General features: G+C 49.2%; 1 protein-coding gene across 1 annotated transcript in view; it reads right to left on the reverse strand.

The window, feature by feature from the left end:
- Nucleotides 1-17,048, reverse strand: part of P3H2 (prolyl 3-hydroxylase 2) — a 136,140-nt gene that overhangs the window by 47,900 nt on the left and 71,192 nt on the right. Inside the window, exons 2-3 of the mRNA XM_075571036.1 lie at nucleotides 6,519-6,662; nucleotides 3,062-3,251 (exon numbers count right to left, since the gene is read on the reverse strand). Of these exons, the coding sequence (XP_075427151.1) occupies nucleotides 3,062-3,251; nucleotides 6,519-6,662 (334 nt within the window). The remainder of the gene's footprint in view (nucleotides 1-3,061; nucleotides 3,252-6,518; nucleotides 6,663-17,048) is intronic.

A 17,048-nucleotide genomic window follows, 5' to 3' on the forward strand; every position in this document is an offset into this window, starting at 1 on the left:
TTTTCCTTATCCTGATTAGACGATTAATGTTGAACTCATCCACTTGATTTATGTTTGTATGTGTCAGAGAAATATTGATATGACTCTAAAAAGTACGTTTGGGATTTGAATGCAATTTTTGAATTACCAGTGCAATCTTACATCAGTTAGATAGGAATCTGTAACTCGCTGCAGAGGGGAACGGCATGCATCGCGCAGTCTGAGATACTGGACGTGGGGCTGTTTTGAGTTAGCCTTTTGGGTCATCATTTGAAAACTAGAAAAACATATTTCAGTTTCTGAAACAGCCGTATTGTATAAAAGGGTTTCCATATCGGTGTTACAGTATTTCCCTTTCCTGCAACTTGTCCCCTTGGCTTCAGGTAAACCATTTGCTTGTATCTGCCTCACTCCTATATATCACCTCTATGCTGCCTCACTCCTATATAGCACCTCTATGCTGCCTCACTCCTATATATCACCTCTATGCTGCCTCACTCCTATATAGCACCTCTATGCTGCCTCACTCCTATATATCACCTCTATGCTGCCTCACTCCTATATATCACCTCTATGCTGCCTCACTCCTATATATCATCTCTATGCTGCCTCACTCCTATATATCACCTCTATGCTGCCTCACTCCTATATATCACCTCTACAGTATGCTGCCTCACCCCCACTCGAGATCATCCGAGTTATATATGAATAAATAGTATTAAACAGTAGTGTCACGTCTTATGAAAATGAATTGTTCTTGCAATGGCTTTGATTACCACAGTATATGTGAACATACCACGTCCCCATTACCCCGTCCTGTCACTGTCCCCATTACCCCGTCCTGTCACTGTCCCCATTACCCCGTCCTGTCACTGTCCCCATTACCCCGTCCTGTCACTGTCCCCATTACCCCGTCCTGTCACTGTCCCCATTACCCCGTCCTGTCACTGTCCCCATTACCCCGTCCTGTCACTGTCCCCATTACCCCGTCCTGTCACTGTCCCCATTACCCCGTCCTGTCACTGTCCCCATTACCCCGTCCTGTCACTGTCCCCATTACCCCGTCCTGTCACTGTCCCCATTACCCCGTCCTGTCACTGTCCCCATTACCCCGTCCTGTCACTGTCCCCATTACCCCGTCCTGTCACTGTCCCCATTACCCCGTCCTGTCACTGTCCCCATTACCCCGTCCTGTCACTGTCCCCATTACCCCGTCCTGTCACTGTCCCCATTACCCCGTCCTGTCACTGTCCCCATTACCCCGTCCTGTCACTGTCCCCATTACCCCGTCCTGTCACTGTCCCCATTACCCCGTCCTGTCACTGTCCCCATTACCCCGTCCTGTCAGTGTCCCCATTACCCCGTCCTGTCACTGTCCCCATTACCCCGTCCTGTCACTGTCCCCATTACCACGTCCTGTCACTGTCCCCATTACCCCGTCCTGTCACTGTCCCCATTACCCCGTCCTGTCACTGTCCCCATTACCCCGTCCTGTCACTGTCCCCATTACCCCGTCCTGTCACTGTCCCCATTACCCCGTCCTGTCACTGTCCCCATTACCCCGTCCTGTCACTGTCCCCATTACCCCGTCCTGTCACTGTCCCCATTACCCCGTCCTGTCACTGTCCCCATCACCCCGTCCTGTCACTGTCCCCATCACCCCGTCCTGTCAGTGTCCCCATCACCCCGTCATGTCACTGTCCCCATTACCCCGTCCTGTCACTGTCCCCATTACCCCGTCCTGTCACTGTCCCCATCACCCCGTCCTGTCACTGTCCCCATCACCCCGTCCTGTCACTGTCCCCATTACCCCGTCCTGTCACTGTCCCCATCACCCCGTCCTGTCACTGTCCCCATCACCCCGTCCTGTCACTGTCCCCATCACCCCGTCCTGTCACTGTCCCCATCACCCCGTCCTGTCACTGTCCCCATCACCCCGTCCTGTCACTGTCCCCATTACCCCGTCCTGTCACTGTCCCCATTACCCCGTCCTGTCACTGTCCCCATTACCCCGTCCTGTCACTGTCCCCATTACCCCGTCCTGTCACTGTCCCCATTACCCCGTCCTGTCACTGTCCCCATTACCCCGTCCTGTCACTGTCCCCATTACCCCGTCCTGTCACTGTCCCCATTACCCCGTCCTGTCACTGTCCCCATTACCCCGTCCTGTCACTGTCCCCATTACCCCGTCCTGTCACTGTCCCCATTACCCCGTCCTGTCACTGTCCCCATTACCCCGTCCTGTCACTGTCCCCATTACCCCGTCCTGTCACTGTCCCCATTACCCCGTCCTGTCACTGTCCCCATTACCCCGTCCTGTCACTGTCCCCATTACCCCGTCCTGTCACTGTCCCCATTACCCCGTCCTGTCACTGTCCCCATTACCCCGTCCTGTCACTGTCCCCATTACCCCGTCCTGTCACTGTCCCCATTACCCCGTCCTGTCACTGTCCCCATTTCCCCGTCCTGTCACTGTCCCCATTACCCCGTCCTGTCACTGTCCCCATTACCCCGTCCTGTCACTGTCCCCATTACCACGTCCTGTCACTGTCCCCATTACCCCGTCCTGTCACTGTCCCCATTACCCCGTCCTGTCACTGTCCCCATTACCCCGTCCTGTCACTGTCCCCATTACCCCGTCCTGTCACTGTCCCCATTACCCCGTCCTGTCACTGTCCCCATTACCCCGTCCTGTCACTGTCCCCATTACCCCGTCCTGTCACTGTCCCCATTACCCCGTCCTGTCAGTGTCCCCATTACCCCGTCCTGTCACTGTCCCCATTACCCCGTCCTGTCACTGTCCCCATTACCCCGTCCTGTCACTGTCCCCATTACCCCGTCCTGTCACTGTCCCCATTACCCCGTCCTGTCACTGTCCCCATTACCCCGTCCTGTCACTGTCCCCATCACCCCGTCCTGTCAGTGTCCCCATTACCCCGTCCTGTCACTGTCCCCATCACCCCGTCCTGTCACTGTCCCCATCACCCCGTCCTGTCACTGTCCCCATTACCCCGTCCTGTCACTGTCCCCATTACCCCGTCCTGTCACTGTCCCCATTACCCCGTCCTGTTACTGTCCTTACCTGCGATGGCTTCATACAGAGTCGCGCTGTATTCCACATACTCATATTCATCAAACTTCTGGGGTCCCCCGCACAATGCTCTGCACTCCACGTCTGCGCGGTAGTACCCGCTCAGCGCCTCCTCAAATCTCTCAATAGCCTTTTTGTATTGCTCCGCATCATACAGCTTAACGCCTGCGTGGTAATCATCCTGGCAGTAGCAGAAGGTGATACAGTGATTAGTATATTGAATATTGTATACAGATTATCCTATGTTACAAACAGCTAGGCCCGAATCCAGGTGCTGCTGCATTAGTGACTTCTGCAGCTGTACTCGTGAAACGAAAGTGAGAATCTTTCAGACTACGTCTGATTAATAAAGCATTTCCAAGCCCACGCTTACGAACATCCATTTTCACGTGGCCCAATAAAGAATATTACAAAGTACCAAAAGTGGTCATTCTAGTACGAAAATATATAAATAATATGGGCGTGCAGAAATATCCATGAGCATTTTGAGACAAGTTAACCGACTTTTTGAGTCGTGATCGATACGAATGAGTCATATAAAAGAAAAGCTTCCAAAAGAGCAATTTTCTACTTTTTTTTCTTGTTCTGATAGAAAAGACACCCTAATTCTTAACCCAATCAGTTCTTGCATTCTGGCTATGTGCTGTACCATTTAGCAGTAAAGGGATTCATTTTATTTCTGTTGACCATTTCAGATGGGCCGTCACCGAATTGTAGCAAATCGCGGTGTGCACAGGAGTGAGAAGGAGTTAGCAGGTGTGCGCAGAAGTGAGCAGGTGTGTGCAGGAGAGAGTGGATGTGAGCAGGAGTGCGCAGGTGTGAGTGGATGTGAGCAGGTGTGCGCAGGAGAGAGTGGATGTGAGCAGGAGTGCGCAGGTGTGTGCAGGAGTGAGTGGATGTGAGCAGGTGTGCGCACGAGTGAGCAGGTGTGTGCAGGAGTGAGTGGATGTGAGCAGGAGTGCGCAGGTGTGTGCGGATGTGAGCAGGTGTGTGCAGGAGTGAGTATGTGAGCAGGTGTGCGCAGGAGAGAGTGGATGTGAGCAGGAGTGCGCAGGTGTGTGCAGCTGGCAAAATGCTCCTCGTTCCTCCCTTTCCCCTCCTCGCTGCCAGAAAGGCTCGGAACAGATTGCTCAGGCAGAGGGTTAAACAAAGTCCTGGCTTTAACTATTTAACTATCTAGCTGCCACACACAAGTCGAGCACAGATGTGGCAGTAAAGCTCAGAAGCAAAACCCACTCGGAGGTAGAAATGTCAGATTTATTGATAAACACTCGGATACATTTCGAAGCTCCTCTTGATTTATGATTCAACCTCACATTACATTCCTCCACTATGTTATTTATTTTCTTACGTAGGAATTTATTGGGGATACATGTATACAACACTATACTCTGTGTGATTGTACAATGCAGAATTTTGTTCCGGGTTGGGGGTGTAATTTGTTTTTAAAGAACATGTTCTGTTACTTTACTTGTATGTTTTTCCAATTTTAGTTCCCAGAAATGATTGAAAAAGGAAGTATATTTTCCATCTGCTAAACTAATCGCCCTCAATGATTATGCAGGCGTCACGCGGAAAAAGTATCCCATTGCAAGAAGCAGCAGAGTCAGCGACAATCTCAGATGTTATTAAGCTTCAATTCACTGCTTTTCTTGACACAATGTAATATGTTCTAATAGCTGGCAACTAATTAACCTTAAAAGTCGCCCCTAACCATTAATAGCCCCATTTTGTTACAGGATGCGAACCAAGGGGAGGCAAACACAGCCAAACAAAATGGCTGCCCAGATCACCACAATTTGTAGCTTTGGGGAACCCTCGGTTACCAAGGTACCTACCAGTGAAGTAACTTACCGTAGTTTTAATCTCCACCCTTGGGGGAGAAATAAAATGGCTGCTACATTTCAGGTCAATTGGAAGCCGAAACACCACCGGGTGCGGCTTCCTATTGGACAGTCCTTTGAATCCACTTTAAAACCCCAGGAAGTGATACCGATAACTTCACCCGTATCTCATGCAACCGTGGGATCCCCGAAGCTTAAATACGCATGGTGCAGCTCTGGGGGCCATGCTTTATTCCCACCCTATACCGAATAGGGGGCTGGTTAAGGTGGATTGCCCTTTTAAAGCCAATTCAAATGAATGATCTGAAGTGTGCACGAAGGGTTAATATAGTCAGGTAAATATGGGTCTGATTCTGCAAAATTGAAGAACCCGAGTGATAGATGAGTGTTTAAAATGTGCTATGGTCATATATACATATAAAGAATATACATATAAACAATATACATATATACATATAAACATATATACATATATACATATAAACATATAAACATATAAACAATATACATATATACATATAAACATATATACATATATACATATAAACAATATACATATAAACATATATACATATATACATATATACATATAAACATATATACATATAAACTATATACATATAAACATATATACATTGTGTGGGTCTGTCTTTTGTGTTTTTTATACTCTTTGTTAATAAAGTCCATTTCTATTTTTCATAATTCAGCATTTGAGTGCACCTTTTTGACCCTACTCTCCCTCCTTTTTAGTCATATTATTCCTTTGGGTCGGTAGCACCACCAGAGGGTTACCTTTTACCTTGACCTCTGGTTAACTGATTATTTAATCACACAAGGGTGATTTGATTGCGGCATCTATTGTGTGTTCCATATATATACATATATACATATAAAGAATATACATATATACATATATACATATAAACAATATACATATATACATATATACATATATACATATATACATATATACATATAAACATATATACATATAAACACATATACATATAAACAATATACATATATACATGCATCTGAGTATCTGAAAAGGTTGCAAAGAGATGATTATTTTGGTCCTTGCGCTGGGACCGGTGACAGCATCGCAGGAACAGAGGCACCGAGTTTAGAAAGACAACCAGAGAGACGATATGACTGAACACAGGGGGAATGATCTTATAACATCAACAATGTGACATACACAGTCAGCAAGCTCAAACCCCAAACACACTACATTGTATATGTGCAGGTTGTATGTATAATTAGGGCCTTTTAGTCACTTTCTGCTTTATATATATATATATATATATATAGTGTCATTTGGAGCGCTACTGAGTTTGTGACCAAATGTCTACCACATGAGGCAAAACGTCCCTAATGCTGCATCTAAGTGCAGGTTGTATGTATAATTAGGGCCTTTTAGTCTCTTGTTGTAGACAAATGTGACAAAGTACAGGACATGGCAAAGTTTGTCAAATGATCTGATATTGCGCATTTGTATACAGAAGCTTATGTCTTTTTCCCATGCCATCTAAACTTTAGGTACCCTCTGTACTCAAGGCCTGGCTACATAACATGGGGTCAAGGAAAAGCCTGTGTGCACTCACCACATGAGCCCGTCGCTCCCTGTCAACCAGAGGGAGATCTGTCATGGTTTGGTAGGTGTCTAGGTTATGCTGTATTTCCATGTGCTCTGGATTGGCCATAAAGAATGTGTGAGCAGCTTCTGCAGCCTTATCTAGCTGGTCCAACTGGGAATCAGAGAAACAGAGAGTCAGCAATGCATTGGGTCTTCAGCTCTGAACTATTCCCCAGTTACTGGTCCAACCAGAATAGGAATTAGTTACTGAACACATGTGACAATTCCATTGGTCATTGTGGCATGATACATTGTCATTCCCAGTGAAGTGTATCAACAGTCTGTAACATTGTGAGATGCACCCTTTGCACAGGTGTATGAGGGCAGTTTAGTATTAATATGTATTAGTATGGACTATCCAAAAAGACTGACCACTTTCTGAAAACACAGGCCTGAATATGCCTGCCGTACATGCAGAATATCTTTTATTGCTCATAAGTAAACATGACAAAAATGTGCAAATTGCAACTTTTAGATACGTTGTGGATTATTCCTTATACTGTGACAGTGCCAAAGTTAATGGGAGAGCTCCCCCGATTTCCCCTACAGCCGTTTAATGAACAACCCCTTTGGCTCTGCTGGAGCATTGGCAAATTACTCTAACATTCCCATAGGGTCCAAGCCTGGTTCTCATAACTGAGGAGAACATTTTGTCACCTCCTGCAGCATTTTGCTGCCACAGGGCCCTGCAATTCATTGTGGTTAATTTTATCTGTGCAGACTATCCAAGACAGTGCGGAGAAAACATGGAGTAAAGTTTATACCCAGTTTTAATAGGCCCCCATCGCCCATTCGGCGCTGTGCAGACGCTCTGGTATTCAGAGGGCTACAGAAAGTTCACAGCTGCATTTTTTTACAACTGTGGCTGTTCCATAACTTTACGAAGTGAAATCAGAGATTTGTTTAGTGGGATACAAGTTTCCTGATGCGACATCATCGACCCACAATGAATTTCTTGTTCCTGGGTGACGACATTTGCTTAGAAGAGAGTTTCCCCTTGAGCTATGCATTCCGATGCTATGAGCTGTTCCATGCCAGGCCCAGTTTCCCTGTGAATGGGGCTGTGTGGCTGTATTTGTAACAGTTAAAACAATTGTTTCAGGGCTAACATGTTCTGCATACCTCCATGGAAAGGTTTCCGTCAGCAACATCATGTCTGGGACAAAAGTGAACATTGTGGACATTTAGTGCAGGTATTTCAGAGAATAATTGTACTTTATGTAGTCAAAAGTCCAAAACACGGAAAGTAACCATCAAACACCCAGATTACTGTAAAAGAGCCGTCCGGGAGCACAAGAACCAAAGCGTTTCCTCCTGCACGCCCTGCACCGCATAGTGCCTGTCAAATACCAATGCTTGCTTGTTTTTACAAGCTGTCAGCCTCCAAACGAAGGAATATTGATGGTGTTATGTCACACCTGTGAAAAGCAGACGCCATGAAATCATCAGGAATACCATCGCCAGGGGGGGGCATGTTAATGTCCATGAGAACGTATCTTATATCTATTCTTATATCTAGTCTATTTCTTATATCTATATCTTATAATTAGCTGAGAAAATGCTCGAGATAAAGGGACTGATGCTTTTATTCTGCAATGTATGGGGCATACTCTACGAAGAAGACATTCCAGCTTAAGTCCATTTCCCACTGATTGTGTTTTCTAAAACCATTTACTATAAGAGATGTATCCCTCCCACAAACATCACTTCTATGGGTAATCGCCGCGCGTACGCGAGGCGCGAGATATTTACTATAAGAGATGTGTCCCTCCCACAAACATCACTTCTACGGGTAATCGCCGCGCGTACGCGAGGTGCGAGACATTTACTATAAGAGATGTATCCCTCCCACAAACATCGCTTCTACGCGTAATCGCCGCGCGTACGCGAGGTGCGAGACATTTACTATAAGAGATGTGTCCCTCCCACAAACATCACTTCTACGCGTAATCGCCGCGCGTACGCGAGGTGCGAGACATTTACTATAAGAGATGTGTCCCTCCCACAAACATCACTTCTACGCGTAATCGCCGCGCGTACGCGAGGTGCGAGACATTTACTATAAGAGATGTGTCCCTCCCACAAACATCACTTCTACGCGTAATCGCCGCGCGTACGCGAGGAGCGAGACATTTACTATAAGAGATGTGTCCCTCCCACAAACATCACTTCTACGCGTAATCGCCGCGCGTACGCGAGGTGCGAGACATTTACTATAAGAGATGTGTCCCTCCCACAAACATCACTTCTACGCGTAATCGCCGCGCGTACGCGAGGTGCGAGACATTTACTATAAGAGATGTATCCCTCCCACAAACATCACTTCTACGCGTAATCGCCGCGCGTACGCGAGGCGCGAGACATTTACTATAAGAGATGTGTCCCTCCCACAAACATCACTTCTACGCGTAATCGCCGCGCGTACGCGAGGAGCGAGACATTTACTATAAGAGATGTGTCCCTCCCACAAACATCACTTCTACGCGTAATCGCCGCGCGTACGCGAGGTGCGAGACATTTACTATAAGAGATGTATCCCTCCCACAAACATCGCTTCTACGCGTAATCGCCGCGCGTACGCGAGGTGCGAGACATTTACTATAAGAGATGTGTCCCTCCCACAAACATCACTTCTACGCGTAATCGCCGCGCGTACGCGAGGTGCGAGACATTTACTATAAGAGATGTGTCCCTCCCACAAACATCACTTCTACGCGTAATCGCCGCGCGTACGCGAGGTGCGAGATATTTACTATAAGAGATGTATCCCTCCCACAAACATCACTTCTACACGTAATCGCCGCGCGTACGCGAGGTGCGAGACATTTACTATAAGAGATGTATCCCTCCCACAAACATCGCTTCTACGCGTAATCGCCGCGCGTACGCGAGGTGCGAGACATTTACTATAAGAGATGTATCCCTCCCACAAACATCGCTTCTACGCGTAATCGCCGCGCGTACGCGAGGTGCGAGACATTTACTATAAGAGATGTATCCCTCCCACAAACATCACTTCTACGCGTAATCGCCGCGCGTACGCGAGGTGCGAGACATTTACTATGAGATGTGTCCCTCCCACAAACATCCCTTCTACGCGTAATCGCCGCGCGTACGCGAGGAGCGAGACATTTACTATAAGAGATGTGTCCCTCCCACAAACATCACTTCTACGCGTAATCGCCGCGCGTACGCGAGGAGCGAGACATTTACTATAAGAGATGTGTCCCTCCCACAAACATCACTTCTACGCGTAATCGCCGCGCGTACGCGAGGCGCGAGACATTTACTATAAGAGATGTGTCCCTCCCACAAACATCACTTCTACGCGTAATCGCCGCGCGTACGCGAGGTGCGAGACATTTACTATAAGAGATGTGTCCCTCCCACAAACATCACTTCTACGCGTAATCGCCGCGCGTACGCGAGGTGCGAGACATTTACTATAAGAGATGTGTCCCTCCCACAAACATCACTTCTACGCGTAATCGCCGCGCGTACGCGAGGTGCGGGACATTTACTATAAGAGATGTGTCCCTCCTACAAACATCACTTCTACGCGTAATCGCCGCGCGTACGCGAGGTGCGAGACATTTACTATAAGAGATGTGTCCCTCCTACAAACAACGCTTCTACGCGTAATCGCCGCGCGTACGCGAGGTGCGAGATATTTACTATAAGAGATGTGTCCCTCCCACAAACATCACTTCTACACGTAATCGCCGCGCGTACGCGAGGAGCGAGACATTTACTATAAGAGATGTGTCCCTCCCACAAACATCACTTCTACGTGTAATCGCCGCGCGTACGCGAGGTGCGAGACATTTACTATGAGATGTGTCCCTCCCACAAACATCACTTCTACGCGTAATCGCCGCGCGTACGCGAGGAGCGAGACATTTACTATAAGAGATGTGTCCCTCCCACAAACATCGCTTCTACGCGTAATCGCCGCGCGTACGCGAGGTGCGAGACATTTACTATAAGAGATGTGTCCCTCCTACAAACATCACTTCTACGCGTAATCGCCGCGCGTACGCGAGGTGCGAGACATTTACTATAAGAGATGTGTCCCTCCCACAAACATCACTTCTACGCGTAATCGCCGCGCGTACGCGAGGTGCGAGACATTTACTATAAGAGATGTATCCCTCCCACAAACATCACTTCTACACGTAATCGCCGCGCGTACGCGAGGTGCGAGACATTTACTATAAGAGATGTATCCCTCCCACAAACATCATTTCTACGCGTAATCGCCGCGCGTACGCGAGGAGCGAGACATTTACTATAAGAGATGTATCCCTCCCACAAACATCACTTCTACGCGTAATCGCCGCGCGTACGCGAGGTGCGAGACATTTACTATAAGAGATGTGTCCCTCCTACAAACATCACTTCTACGCGTAATCGCCGCGCGTACGCGAGGTGCGAGACATTTACTATAAGAGATGTGTCCCTCCTACAAACATCACTTCTACGCGTAATCGCCGCGCGTACGCGAGGTGCGAGACATTTACTATAAGAGATGTGTCCCTCCCACAAACATCACTTCTACGCGTAATCGCCGCGCGTACGCGAGGTGCGAGACATTTACTATAAGAGATGTATCCCTCCCACAAACATCACTTCTACGCGTAATCGCCGCGCGTACGCGAGGTGCGAGACGTTTACTATAAGAGATGTATCCCTCCCACAAACATCATTTCTACGCGTAATCGCCGCGCGTACGCGAGGTGCGAGACATTTACTATAAGAGATGTATCCCTCCCACAAACATCATTTCTACGCGTAATCGCCGCGCGTACGCGAGGAGCGAGACATTTACTATAAGAGATGTGTCCCTCCCACAAACATCACTTCTACGCGTAATCGCCGCGCGTACGCGAGGTGCGAGACATTTACTATAAGAGATGTGTCCCTCCTACAAACATCGCTTCTACGGGTAATCGCCTCGCGTACGCGAGGAGCGAGACATTTACTATAAGAGATGTGTCCCTCCCACAAACATCGCTTCTACGGGTAATCGCCGCGCGTACGCGAGGTGCGAGACATTTACTATAAGAGATGTGTCCCTCCCACAAACATCACTTCTACGCGTAATCGCCGCGCGTACGCGAGGTGCGAGACATTTACTATAAGAGATGTGTCCCTCCCACAAACATCACTTCTACGCGTAATCGCCGCGCGTACGCGAGGCGCGAGACATTTACTATAAGAGATGTGTCCCTCCCACAAACATCACTTCTACGCGTAATCGCCGCGCGTACGCGGGGTGCGAGACATTTACTATAAGAGATGTGTCCCTCCCACAAACATCACTTCTACGCGTAATCGCCGCGCGTACGCGAGGTGCGAGACATTTACTATAAGAGATGTGTCCCTCCCACAAACATCACTTCTACGCGTAATCGCCGCGCGTACGCGAGGTGCGAGACATTTACTATAAGAGATGTGTCCCTCCCACAAACATCGCTTCTACACGTAATCGCCGCGCGTACGCGAGGTGCGAGACATTTACTATAAGAGATGTATCCCTCCCACAAACATCACTTCTACGCGTAATCGCCGCGCGTACGCGAGGTGCGAGACGTTTACTATAAGAGATGTATCCCTCCCACAAACATCGCTCCTACGCGTAATCGCCGCGCGTACGCGAGGTGCGAGACATTTACTATAAGAGATGTGTCCCTCCCACAAACATCACTTCTACGCGTAATCGCCGCGCGTACGCGAGGCGCGAGACATTTACTATAAGAGATGTGTCCCTCCCACAAACATCGCTTCTACGCGTAATCGCCGCGCGTACGCGAGGTGCGAGACATTTACTATAAGAGATGTGTCCCTCCCACAAACATCACTTCTACGTGTAATCGCCGCGCGTACGCGAGGTGCGAGACATTTACTATAAGAGATGTGTCCCTCCCACAAACATCACTTCTACGCGTAATCGCCGCGCGTACGCGGGGTGCGAGACATTTACTATAAGAGATGTGTCCCTCCCACAAACATCACTTCTACGCGTAATCGCCGCGCGTACGCGAGGTGCGAGACATTTACTATAAGAGATGTGTCCCTCCTACAAACATCACTTCTACGCGTAATCGCCGCGCGTACGCGAGGTGCGAGACATTTACTATAAGAGATGTGTCCCTCCCACAAACATCACTTCTACGCGTAATCGCCGCGCGTACGCGAGGTGCGAGACATTTACTATAAGAGATGTGTCCCTCCCACAAACATCGCTTCTACGCGTAATCGCCGCGCGTACGCGAGGTGCGAGACATTTACTATAAGAGATGTGTCCCTCCCACAAACATCACTTCTACGTGTAATCGCCGCGCGTACGCGAGGTGCGAGACATTTACTATAAGAGATGTGTCCCTCCCACAAACACCACTTCTACGCGAAATCGCCGCGCGTACGCGAGGTGCGAGACATTTACTATAAGAGATGTGTCCCTCCCACAAACATCGCTTCTACGCGAAATCGCCGCGCGTACGCGAGGTGCGAGACATTTACTATAAGAGATGTGTCCCTCCCACAAACATCACTTCTACGCGTAATCGCCGCGCGTACGCGAGGTGCGAGACATTTACTATAAGAGATGTATCCCTCCTACAAACATCACTTCTACGTGTAATCGCCGCGCGTACGCGAGGTGCGAGACATTTACTATAAGAGATGTGTCCCTCCCACAAACATCACTTCTACGCGTAATCGCCGCGCGTACGCGGGGTGCGAGACATTTACTATAAGAGATGTATCCCTCCCACAAACATCGCTCCTACGGGTAATCGCCGCGCGTACGCGAGGTGCGAGACATTTACTATAAGAGATGTGTCCCTCCTACAAACATCACTTCTACGCGTAATCGCCGCGCGTACGCGAGGTGCGAGACATTTACTATAAGAGATGTGTCCCTCCCACAAACATCGCTTCTACGCGTAATCGCCGCGCGTACGCGAGGAGCGAGACATTTACTATAAGAGATGTGTCCCTCCCACAAACATCACTTCTACGCGTAATCGCCGCGCGTACGCGAGGTGCGAGACATTTACTATAAGAGATGTGTCCCTCCCACAAACATCACTTCTACGTGTAATCGCCGCGCGTACGCGAGGAGCGAGACATTTACTATAAGAGATGTGTCCCTCCCACAAACATCACTTCTACGCGTAATCGCCGCGCGTACGCGAGGCGCGAGACATTTACTATAAGAGATGTGTCCCTCCCACAAACATCACTTCTACGCGTAATCGCCGCGCGTACGCGAGGCGCGAGACATTTACTATAAGAGATGTGTCCCTCCCACAAACATCACTTCTACGCGTAATCGCCGCGCGTACGCGAGGTGCGAGACATTTACTATAAGAGATGTATCCCTCCCACAAACATCACTTCTACGTGTAATCGCCGCGCGTACGCGAGGTGCGAGACATTTACTATAAGAGATGTGTCCCTCCTACAAACATCGCTTCTACGCGTAATCGCCGCGCGTACGCGAGGTGCGAGACATTTACTATAAGAGATGTATCCCTCCCACAAACATCACTTCTACGGGTAATCGCCGCGCGTACGCGAGGTGCGAGACATTTACTATAAGAGATGTGTCCCTCCTACAAACATCGCTTCTACGCGTAATCGCCGCGCGTACGCGAGGTGCGAGACATTTACTATAAGAGATGTATCCCTCCCACAAACATCACTTCTATGCGTAATCGCCGCGCGTACGCGAGGTGCGAGACATTTACTATAAGAGATGTGTCCCTCCCACAAACATCACTTCTACGCGTAATCGCCGCGCGTACGCGAGGAGCGAGACATTTACTATAAGAGATGTGTCCCTCCTACAAACATCGCTTCTACGCGTAATCGCCGCGCGTACGCGAGGTGCGAGACATTTACTATAAGAGATGTGTCCCTCCCACAAACATCACTTCTACGCGTAATCGCCGCGCGTACGCGAGGTGCGAGACATTTACTATAAGAGATGTGTCCCTCCCACAAACATCACTTCTACGCGTAATCGCCGCGCGTACGCGAGGTGCGAGACATTTACTATAAGAGATGTATCCCTCCCACAAACATCGCTTCTACGCGTAATCGCCGCGCGTACGCGAGGAGCGAGACATTTACTATAAGAGATGTGTCCCTCCTACAAACATCACTTCTACGCGTAATCGCCGCGCGTACGCGAGGTGCGAGACATTTACTATAAGAGATGTGTCCCTCCCACAAACATCGCTTCTACGCGTAATCGCCGCGCGTACGCGAGGTGCGAGACATTTACTATAAGAGATGTATCCCTCCCACAAACATCACTTCTACGCGTAATCGCCGCGCGTACGCGAGGTGCGAGACATTTACTATAAGAGATGTGTCCCTCCCACAAACATCACTTCTACGCGTAATCGCCGCGCGTACGCGAGGTGCGAGACATTTACTATAAGAGATGTGTCCCTCCCACAAACATCACTTCTACGCGTAATCGCCGCGCGTACGCGAGGAGCGAGACATTTACTATAAGAGATGTGTCCCTCCCACAAACATCACTTCTACGCGTAATCGCCGCGCGTACGCGAGGAGCGAGACATTTACTATAAGAGATGTGTCCCTCCCACAAACATCACTTCTACGCGTAATCGCCGCGCGTACGCGAGGAGCGAGACATTTACTATAAGAGATGTGTCCCTCCCACAAACATCACTTCTACGCGTAATCGCCGCGCGTACGCGAGGTGCGAGACATTTACTATAAGAGATGTGTCCCTCCCACAAACATCACTTCTACGTGTAATCGCCGCGCGTACGCGAGGTGCGAGACATTTACTATAAGAGATGTATCCCTCCCACAAACATCACTTCTACGCGTAATCGCCGCGCGTACGCGAGGTGCGAGACATTTACTATAAGAGATGTGTCCCTCCCACAAACATCACTTCTACGGGTAATCGCCGCGCGTACGCGAGGTGCGAGACATTTACTATAAGAGATGTATCCCTCCCACAAACATCACTTCTACGCGTAATCGCCGCGCGTACGCGAGGTGCGAGACATTTACTATAAGAGATGTGTCCCTCCCACAAACATCACTTCTACGCGTAATCGCCGCGCGTACGCGAGGTGCGAGACATTTACTATAAGAGATGTGTCCCTCCCACAAACATCGCTTCTACGCGTAATCGCCGCGCGTACGCGAGGTGCGAGACATTTACTATAAGAGATGTGTCCCTCCCACAAACATCGCTTCTACGCGTAATCGCCGCGCGTACGCGAGGCGCGAGACATTTACTATAAGAGATGTGTCCCTCCCACAAACATCACTTCTGCGCGTAATCGCCGCGCGTACGCGAGGTGCGAGACATTTACTATAAGAGATGTGTCCCTCCCACAAACATCACTTCTGCGCGTAATCGCCGCGCGTACGCGAGGAGCGAGACATTTACTATAAGAGATGTATCCCTCCCACAAACATCGCTTCTACGCGTAATCGCCGCGCGTACGCGAGGTGCGAGACATTTACTATAAGAGATGTGTCCCTCCCACAAACATCGCTTCTACGGGTAATCGCCGCGCGTACGCGAGGTGCGAGATATTTACTATAAGAGATGTGTCCCTCCCACAAACATCACTTCTACGCGTAATCGCCGCGCGTACGCGAGGTGCGAGACATTTACTATAAGAGATGTATCCCTCCCACAAACATCACTTCTACGCGTAATCGCCGCGCGTACGCGAGGTGCGAGACATTTACTATAAGAGATGTGTCCCTCCCACAAACATCACTTCTACGCGTAATCGCCGCGCGTACGCGAGGTGCGAGACATTTACTATAAGAGATGTGTCCCTCCCACAAACATCACTTCTACGCGTAATCGCCGCGCGTACGCGAGGTGCGAGACATTTACTATAAGAGATGTGTCCCTCCCACAAACATCACTTCTACGCGTAATCGCCGCGCGTACGCGAGGTGCGAGACATTTACTATAAGAGATGTGTCCCTCCCACAAACATCACTTCTACGCGTAATCGCCGCGCGTACGCGAGGTGCGAGACATTTACTATAAGAGATGTGTCCCTCCCACAAACATCACTTCTACGCGTAATCGCCGCGCGTACGCGAGGAGCGAGACATTTACTATAAGAGATGTGTCCCTCCCACAAACATCACTTCTACGCGTAATCGCCGCGCGTACGCGGGGTGCGAGACATTTACTATAAGAGATGTATCCCTCCCACAAACATCACTTCTACGCGTAATCGCCGCGCGTACGCGAGGTGCGAGACATTTACTATAAGAGATGTGTCCCTCCTACAAACATCACTTCTACACGTAATCGCCGCGCGTACGCGAGGTGCGAGACATTTACTATAAGACATGTGTCCCTCCTACAAACATCACTTCTACGCGTAATCGCCGCGCGTACGCGGGGTGCGAGACATTTACTATAAGAGATGTGTCCCTCCCACAAACATCACTTCTACGCGTAATCGCC

The sequence above is a fragment of the Ascaphus truei genome, chromosome 14, assembly GCF_040206685.1.
Source record: "Ascaphus truei isolate aAscTru1 chromosome 14, aAscTru1.hap1, whole genome shotgun sequence".
Taxonomy (NCBI): domain Eukaryota; kingdom Metazoa; phylum Chordata; class Amphibia; order Anura; family Ascaphidae; genus Ascaphus; species Ascaphus truei.